This window comes from Numenius arquata, unplaced genomic scaffold (genome assembly GCF_964106895.1).
Source record: "Numenius arquata unplaced genomic scaffold, bNumArq3.hap1.1 HAP1_SCAFFOLD_1835, whole genome shotgun sequence".
Classification (NCBI taxonomy): Eukaryota; Metazoa; Chordata; class Aves; order Charadriiformes; family Scolopacidae; genus Numenius; species Numenius arquata.
In genome coordinates, this window is record NW_027414233.1 from 1 (window position 1) to 8,864 (window position 8,864).

The following is an 8,864-nucleotide window of genomic DNA, read 5'->3' on the forward strand; positions in this document are numbered from 1 at the left end:
GGGGAAAACACCCCAAATTTAAACCGGGGGGGGGGGGGGGGCTTTTAAGGGAAGGGGAAGGCTCAGCTTTAGCTGCAAACACACACACCCCCCCCCCCAAGTCTTTTTTGGGGGGCGGCGTCCTCACCGGTTTTGGGTGCCCAGGGCCAAGCCGGCGACGAGGATGTAGGTGATGAAGGCCATCACTGGTGGGGAGGGGAGGGGAGGGGGGGGGGAAACACGTGTTATTGGGAGGGGGGGGGACACACACACACTGGGGGCTGCAGGGGGGGGGTCCCCATGGGACAGAAGGCGCTGGGGGAGGATTCCCATCAAGGACACCCGGGGTTCTGGGGGTCCCCAGGGGTTGGAGAGGGGACCCAGGGGGACACCAGGGGCCGGGGTGGGGAGGGCCCTGGGGACCAGAGGTGGAGGGGGTCCCTGGGGACCAGAGGGGGGGCTGGGGGGGACACTGGGGGCCAGGGGGGTCCCTGGGGGACACACTGGGGGGGGGCACCCAGAAGTGAAGGGGGTCCCTGGGGGCTGGGGGGGACACTGGGGGACACACTGGGGGCTGGGGGGGGACACCCAGAGGTAGAGGGGGTTCCTGGGGACCAGAGGGGGGGCTGGGGGGGACACTGGGGGCCAGGGGGGGTCCCTGGGGGACACACTGGGGGCTGGGGGGGGGGCACCCAGAGGTGGAGGGGGTCCCTGGGGACCAGAGGGGGGGGCTGGGGGGGACACCAGGGGCCGGGGGGGGCTCCATGTACCCGGGATGTAGAGATCGGGGGCGTTGACATCAAAGCGGGGGGCGACGGGGGCGTCCTGCTGGTACCTCACCTGCCAGTCCTTGGGGGAGGGGGGATAACACCCCGTTAGAGCCCCTCCCCCACCACCACCACCACCCCCCCCCGAGGATCCGGTAATACCCCCCTCCCCCTCTCCGGTACCGGCCCCTCACCTGATGCACGAAGGGGAAGACGAGGAGCCCCAGTTTCCTCCCCACGTAGACGGTGTCGACGGCGAAATAATACTTCAGCCTCCCCACCGGGATGAACCGGTCGAGCTGCGGGGCGGGGGGGGGGATTTAAAAAAGCCGGGAGGGGTCCCGGTAACCGGCCACTCACTCTCCTTCCCCCCCCCCCCCCCCCCCCAACTCACGTTCCGGTCCACGATGTCCCGGCCCTGGCTGGCCAAGCTGGTCCCGTAGGCCATGGCCAGGCTGGACACCGGCTCGGCCAGGAAGGAAGCGGGCGGTGGGTACGGGGAGGAGGAAGAGGAGGAGGAGGAGGAGGAGGAGAGCGGCGGCGCCCCCCCGTAGCCCCGGCCCGGTTGGGCCCCGCCGCCTCCCGCCGCGCTGGTATCATCGAAGAGGGGGTGGGGATCCGCCATACGCGGGGCGGCCGCCGCCGGTAAACGGCGTTTGGGGGCTGCGGGGAGAAGAGGGATGAAGCCGGGGTGGGGGGGACCCCCCGTTCCTGGACTCCCCCCCCCCCCCGCCGCCCCCCTTACGGTGCCGCGTCGCCCCGTCCAGCTCCATCGCCTCGCCTCCTTCCGCTTCCGGTCCGCGCGTCACGTGACACATCTCCCCCCGCCCCCCCCGGGTATCGCCGCGCTGATTGGTCGCGCCGCCGGAAGTCGTTGGCGCGGGCGCCCCAAGCCCACCCACCCCCCCTCCCCGCCCAGTGACCGGAAGAGGGAGGGGGAGGAGCCACGACGCCGTGCCCGGCCTCAAAATGGCGGCGCCTGCCCGGCCCTGTGTCGCCATGGCAACGGGGGGCGGCCCGGCGGGGCCTGGTGTCCCCAGGGCCGTGGTGACACCAGGGATGTCCCCCAAGGCCACCGCATCATGGGCATGGGGCTGGCCCTGGTGTCCCCATGGCCATGAGGTCCCCATGGTATTCCCAGGGCCATGGTGTCACGGCCACAGGGCTAACCATGGTGGCCATGGTGTCCCCAGGGCCGTGGTGTCCCTAGGGATGTCCCCCAAGGCCACCGCATCACGGGCATGGGGCTGACCATGGTGTCCCCAGGGTCGTACTGTCCCCTGGGATGTCCCCAGGTCTGCGGTGTCATGGCCACTGGGCTGGCACCGGTGGCCATGGTGTCCCCAGGGCCATGGTGTCCCCAAAGATGTCCCCAAGGATGTCCCCCAAGGCCACGGTATCACGGTCATGAGGCTGGCAGTGGTGTCCCCAAGGCTGTGATGTCCCCATGGTGTCTCCAAGGCTGTGTTGTCATGGCTACGGGGCCGTTTGTGGTGGCCATGGTGTCCCCAGGGCCGTGGTGACACCAGGGATGTCTCCAGGGCCACAATGTCCTGGCCATGGGGCTGGCCCTGGTGTCCCCATGGCCATGAGGTCCCCATGGTATTCCCAGGGTCATGGTGTCACGGCCACAGGGCTAACCATGGTGGCCATGGTGTCCCCAGGACCGTGGTGTCCCCAAGGATGTCCCCGAGGCCACGGTATCATGGGCACAGGACTTGCCATGGAGTGGCCATGGTGGCCATGGTGTCCCCAGGGCCATGGTACCATGGCCACGGGACTGGCAGTGCTGTCCCCAAGCCACGAGGTCCTCATGGTGTCCCCGGGGCTGTGGTGACCCCAGGGATGTCCCCAGGGCCGTGGTGTCCCCATGGTGTCCCCAGGGCCGTGGTGACCCCATGGTGTCCCCAGGGCCTTGGTGACCTCAGGGATGTCCCCAGGGCCGTGGTGTCCCCAGGGCCGTGGTGACCTCAAGGATGTCCCCAGGGCCGTGGTGACCCCACGGTGTCCCCAGGGCCGTGGTGACCTCAGGGACGTCCCCAGGGCCGTGGTGACCCCATGGTGTCCCCGGGGCCGTGGTGACCCCAGGGCCGTGGTGACCCCATGGTGTCCCCAGTGCCATGGTGTCATGGCCACAAGGCCGGCCACGGGGTGGCCGTGGTGTCCCTTGGTTGTCACCGTCCCCCATCCCTGCCGCACACGGAGCTCCACGGAAGCCCGGCAGATGCCACCACATCCTGGTGTGTGTCCCCCCCCCCTTCCCGTGTGTGTCCCCCCCTTCCTGGTCCCCAGATGTCCCCGGGGCGGCTGCGGCCGCGGGAGGAAACGCCGGTCCCGTGGCAGCGCGTGACGGTCCCGTGACCCAGGCGGGTGCTGACGGGGGGGGGACACTGACACCCCCCCCCCCTCTGTCCCTCGGGTCCTTGGACACCCCAGTTGCACCCCAGTTACTGGTCACCCCAGTTAAACCCCCTTACCAGTCACCCCAGTCGCACCCCGGTACTGGGCACCCCAGTATCGGCCACCCCAGTTGCACCCCAACACCCCAGTTGCCCCTCCTTATTGGTCATCCCAGTTGCCCCCCGTTATTGGTCACCCCAACACCCCAGTTGCCCCCCCTTACTGGTCACCCCAGTTGCCCCCCGTTATTGGGCACCCCAACACCCCAGTTGTCCCCCAGTACTGGGCACCCCAGTTGCACCCCAACACCCCAGTTGCCCCCCCTTACTGACCACCCCAGTTGCACCCCAACACCCCAGTTGTCCCCCAGTACTGGGCACCCCAGTTGCACCCCAACACCCCAGTTGCCCCCCCTTACTGGTCACCCCAGTTGCGCCCCGTTATTGGGCACCCCAGTTGCACCCCAACAACCCAGTTGCCCCCCAGTACCGGTCACCCCAACACGCCAGGTGCCCCCCATTACTGGTCACCCCAGTTGCCCCCCGTTATTGGTCACCCCAGTTACACCCCAACAACCCAGTTGCCCCCCGTTACTGGGCACCCCAGTTAACCCCTGTTACTGGGCACCCCAGTTGTCCCCCCTTACTGGTCACCCCAGTTACACCCCAGCAACCCAGTTGCCCCCCGTTACTGGGCACCCCAGTTGCACCCCAACAACCCAGTTGCCCCCCCTTACTGGTCACCCCAGTTACACCCCAACAACCCAGTTGCCCCCCGTTACTGGGCACCCCAGTTGCACCCCAACACCCCAGTTATCCCCTGTTACTGGTCACCCCAGTTAACACCCCAGTTACACCCCAACAACCCAGTTGCCCCCCGTTACTGGGCACCCCAGTTGCACCCCAACACCCCAGTTATCCCCTGTTACTGGTCACCCCAGTTAACCCCTGTAACTGGGCACCCCAGTTGCACCCCAACACCCCAGTTATCCCCCGTTACTGGGCACCCCACTTGCTCCCCCTTACTGGTCACCCCAGTTATTCCTGTTCCCCAAGGTGGGGGTTCGTTCCCCGGTGCCCCCCCCCCTCCTCCCCCCCCCAAACCCCACGGGGCGGGTTCCGGTGCGACCGGAGGCTGCGGTGAGGGGCGAGGGGCCGGCACCGGGACCGGGACCGGGACCGGGGGGCGACCAGAGGCTGGGGGCGAGAGTCACGGGACCGGTATCGGGGCGACCAGAGGCTACGGTGAGGGGCACGGGGCCGGTACCGGCACCGGGGGGCGACCAAAAGCTGCGGTGAGGGGCGCGGGGCAACACCGGGACCGGGACCAGAAACTGCGGTGAGGGGCACGGGACCGGGACCGGCACCGGGACCGGGACCGGGGGTTGCGGTGAGGGGCGTGGGGCCGGTACCGGGACCCGGGGGGCGACCAGAGGCTGGTGGTGAGAGTCACGGGACCGGTATCGGGGCGACCAGAGGCTGCGGTGAGGGGCGCGGGGCCGGTACCGGAGGTTGCGGTGAGGGGCACGGGGCCGGTATCAGGGCGACCAGAGGCTGCGGTGAGGGGCGTGGGGCCAGTACCGGGACCGGGACCAAGACCGGAGGCTGCAGTAAAGGGGCGCGGGGCAGCACTGGGACCGGGACCGGAACCAGAGGCTGCGGTGAGGGACCGCGGGGCTGGTACCGGGACCGGGGGGCGACCAAAGGCTGCGGTGAGGGGCACGGGGCCGGTACCGGAGGCTGCGGTGAGGGGCACGGGGCCGGGACCGGCACCGGGACCGGGACCAGGACCGGGACCGGGGGTTGCGGTGAGGGGCGTGGGGCCGGTACCGGGACCCGGGGGGCGACCAGAGGCTGCGGTGAGGGGCACGGGGCCGGTACCGGAGGCTGCAGTGAAGGGCGTGGGGCCGGGACCGGGACCGGTACCGAGACCGGGGCGACCAGACGCTGGGGGTGAGAGTCACGGGACCGGCACCGGGGGCGACCAGGCGACCAGAGGCTGCGGTGAGGGGCACGGGGCCGTTACCGGAGGCTGCGGTGAGGGGCGCGGGGCTGGCACCGGGACCGGGACCGAGACCGGAGGGTGGGGGTGAGAGTCACGGGACCGGCACCGGGGGGCGACCAAAGGCTGCGGTGAGGGGCACGGGGCCGTTACCGGAGGCTGCGGTGAGGGGCGCGGGGCTGGCACCGGGACCGGTACCGGTACCGGAGGCTGCGGTGAGGGGCGCGGGGGGGGGCCATGGGTCGCGGTGCGGTGCTGGTGGCTGTCGCCTACGCGGGGCTGCTGTTGCTGGGAGCGCTGGGGCTGCGGGCGCTGGAGGGGACCCCCCCCGCCACCCCCCGTGACACCGGGACCCCCAACGCCTCCCGGTGGGACCTGGCCGCCGCCCTCCTCTTCGTCACCACCCTCCTCACCACCGTCGGTAAGGCCGGGACCCCCGGGGGTACGAGACACCCCCACCCCCACCCCCGGGATTGGGGACCCCCACGGGCACCGGGACCCCCACGGGATATGGGAACCCCCCGCACCCCCTGATCCCCAGAACACCCTGCACCCCAGGACCCCCCCTGCACCCCACGATCCCCAGAGCCCCCAGCACCCCAGAACCCCCGTGTGCACCCCAAGACCCCCCCTGCACCCCAGGAGCCCCCCCTGCACCCCAGGATCCCCCGAACCCCCAGGATCCCCCTGCACCCCAGGATCCTCCATGGCACCCCATGATCCCCAGAACCTCCTGCACCCCAGAATCCCCGTGTGAACCCCAAGAACCCCCCTGCACCCCAAGACCCCCCCTGCACCCCAGGACCCCCCCTGCACCCCATGATCCCCAGAACCTCCTGCACCCCAGAACCCCCGTGTGCACCCCAAGACCCCCCCTGCACCCCAGGATCTCCCCTGCACCCCAGGACCCCCCTACACCCCAGGATCTCCATGCACCCCATGATCCCCAGAACCTCCTGCACCCCAGAACCCCCGTGTGAACCCCAAGACCCCCCCTGCACCCCAGGAGCCCCCCCTGCACCCCAGGATCCCCAGAACCCCCAGGATCCCCCTGCACCCCAGGATCCTCCATGGCACCCCATGATCCCCAGAACCTCCTGCACCCCAGAATCCCTGTGTGAACCCCAAGACCCCCCCTGCACCCCAGGATCCCCCCTGCACCCCAGGATCCCGGTGTACCCCAGGACTCCCTCTGCACCCCAGGATCCTCCATGGCACCCCATGATCCCCAGGACCCCCAGAATCCCCACTGCCTCTGCACCCCAGGCCCCCCCTCCACCCCAGGCCCCCCCTGAACCCCAAGATTCCTGTGTACCCCAGGAGCCCCCATGCACCCCAACACCCTCTGCACCCCAGGACTCCCCTGCACCCCAGCCCCCCCCCCCCGCACCCTGTTTTCCCCAGAACCCTCAGGACCCCCCCCTGCATCCCAGGGTCCTCCATGCTCCCCATGAACCCCTTCCCCCCCCCCCCCCCCAGCACCCCAGAACCCCCTGTTCACCCAAAGGCCCACCACGTCCCCTCCAACCCACCCCACCACCCACACCCCCATCCCCACGTGTGTCCCCCCACCCCAAATTCCAACCCTGGGATGGGGGGACACCCCACTAACCCCACCCCACCCCTCCCTTGTCTCCCCCAACAGGTTACGGCTCGGTGGCCCCCCTCTCGGCAGCCGGCAAAGCCTTCTGCACGGTCTACGCCGTGGTGGGCGTCCCCATCACCATGTTGATGTTGACGGCAACCGTTCGGCGCCTGACGGGTCCCTTGGTCAACCGGCCCCGGTTGTACCTCCAAGTGCGGTGGGGCTACAGCCGGTGCGGGGCCGCCCGCGCCCACTTCATCTTCTTGGTGGGGGTCACCTTGGGGGTCTTGGTGCTTCTCCCCGCCGCCGGGTTCTACGTCCTCGAAGGTACCTGGACCTACTTGGACGCCGTCTACTTCTGCGTCATCTCCCTTTGCACCATCGGGTTGGGGGATCTCGTGCCGGCCGAGCAACCGGGTCAACCGCTGAGGCAGCTCTACCAAGTGGCCGTGGCCGGTGAGTGGAATTTGGGGGGGTCAGAGCCCCCCCCCCCCCAGTTTGGAGGTCTTGGATGGGTTGAGGTTGGGTCCTTGATGTCTTGGGGTTCTTGATGTCTTTGGGTTGGGTTCTTAGCGTCTTGAGGTTGGGTTCTTGATGTCTTGGGGTTCTTGATGTCTTGAGGTTGGGTTCTTGATGTCTTGGGGTTCTTGATGTCTTTGGGTTGGGTTCTTAGCGTCTTGAGGTTGGGTTCTTGATGTCTTGGGGCTCTTGATGTCTTGAGGTTGGGTTCTTGATGTCTTGGGGCTCTTGATGTCTTGAGGTTGGGTTCTTGATGTCTTGGGGCTCTTGATGTCTTGAGGTTGGGTTCTTGATGCCTTAGGGTTGGGTCCTTGGTGTCTTAGGGACCATGATGTCTTGAGATTTGGTCCTTGATATCACGGGGTTGGGTCCTTGGTGTCTTGGGGTCCTTGGTGTCTTGGGGTCCTTGATGTCTTGAGGTTGGGTTCTTAATGTCTTGAGCTTGGGTCCATGATGTCTTGAGGTTAGGTCCTTGATGTTTTGGAGTCGTTGATGTCTTTGGGTTGGGTTCTTGACGTCTTGATGTTGAGTCCTTGATGTCTTGGAGTTCTTGATGTCTTGGGCTTGGGTTCTTAATGTCTTGGAGTTCTTGATGTCTTGAGGTTGGGTCCTTGATGTCTTGTCCCACCACCACCAGTGTATCTGCTGCTGGGGTTGACGGGTGTCCTGCTGTTGGCGCAGACCTTCCACCGCTTGGCCGAGCTCCACGGCGTCACCGGCGGCATCTTCTCACCAGATGAAGGCGCCGAAGAAGGCGCCGGGTTGTTGGAGGGGATGAGGGATGGGGAGAAACCAGCTCGTGGGGGGGCCTCCGTCAACGGGTAGCGCCGGTGGCACCCCATGGTACCCCCGGATGGAGACAGGGGACACCAGGGGACACCGTGGGGTGGGGGGCAATAAAAGGGTGTCCAAAGCAGGTTGGCTTCGGCATCTTCACCCCATGGTTTGGGGAGGGTGGGGGTGGGGAGTGAGGATCCAGGTGTCCGGGGTGGTTCCCAGTTCCATGGGGGGGGCGGTTCCCAGACTCAGAGGGGGTCCCAACCTCAAGGGGGGGACCCAGTCCCATGGGGTGGGGGGGTGTCCAAATACTGGGGGGGGTCCCAATCCCATGGGGGAGATCCCAGACTCAAAGAGGGTCCCAGTCCCATGAGGGGGGGTCCAAGTACCGGGGGGGTCCCAAGCCCATTGGGGGGGGGGTGTGTGTGTCCCGGGCTCAGAGGGGGCTCCCAGTCCCATGGGGGGGAGGTCCCAGTGCAAGGGGGGGGTCCCAATCCCATTGTGGGGGCCTCCAAGATCCCGGGGGGGGGTGTGTCCCAATCCCATGGAGGGGGGGACACCCAGTCTGGGGTGGGGGGGGGGGCACCAGCACCATAGGGGAGGTCCCAGGACTCCTGAAGGTGGAGGTGGGGGGGGCCCTGTGGTGACCAACCCCCCCCCCCCCCCCCAAAAAAAAAGGGGGGTGGGATGAAAAACAACCCCCACCTCCCTTCATTTTATAGAAAACCTTTATTCTGTAAAAGTGGGGGGGGGGGTGTCCCCAACACCCCCCCTCCCCCCCCCCGCCCTGGGGTGCTCTACCACGGCACCCCAACACCGCGGGGCAGGAGGGGGGG

General features: G+C 67.9%; 2 protein-coding genes across 2 annotated transcripts; one reads left to right on the top strand and one right to left on the bottom strand.

Annotated features, from left to right (window-relative positions):
- Positions 1-123: 123 nt before the first annotated feature.
- YIF1B (Yip1 interacting factor homolog B, membrane trafficking protein) lies at positions 124-1,534 on the bottom strand. The gene is made up of 5 exons (XM_074167044.1): positions 1,492-1,534; positions 1,141-1,409; positions 941-1,045; positions 750-828; positions 124-185 (listed from the first exon to the last, which is right to left on the bottom strand). Exons 1-5 carry the CDS (start codon positions 1,517-1,519, stop codon positions 124-126), a joined length of 543 nt encoding a protein of 180 aa, XP_074023145.1. The 5' UTR covers positions 1,520-1,534.
- Positions 1,535-5,384: 3,850 nt separating this feature from the next.
- On the top strand, positions 5,385-8,168 carry LOC141477872 (potassium channel subfamily K member 6-like; the record flags this gene model as incomplete). The annotated part of the gene is made up of 4 exons (XM_074167045.1): positions 5,385-5,568; positions 6,793-7,188; positions 7,889-8,064; positions 8,111-8,168. Coding segments are annotated over exons 1-4 (814 nt in total), but the record flags the coding sequence as incomplete, so codon positions are not given.
- Between the last annotated feature and the right edge of the window lie 696 nt (positions 8,169-8,864).

What these genes read in the sequence shown, in the direction of transcription:
- YIF1B (XM_074167044.1), bottom strand. Translation starts at nt 1,519, where the DNA reads ATGGAGCTGGACGGGGCGACGCGGCACC. An exon ending in GGGACATCGTGGACCGGAAC is followed by an intron (nt 1,046 to 1,140) that starts GTGAGTTGGGGG and finishes CCCGCCCCGCAG; the next exon opens with CTCGACCGGTTCATCCCGGT. An exon ending in TCTTCCCCTTCGTGCATCAG is followed by an intron (nt 829 to 940) that starts GTGAGGGGCCGG and finishes CCCTCCCCCAAG; the next exon opens with GACTGGCAGGTGAGGTACCA.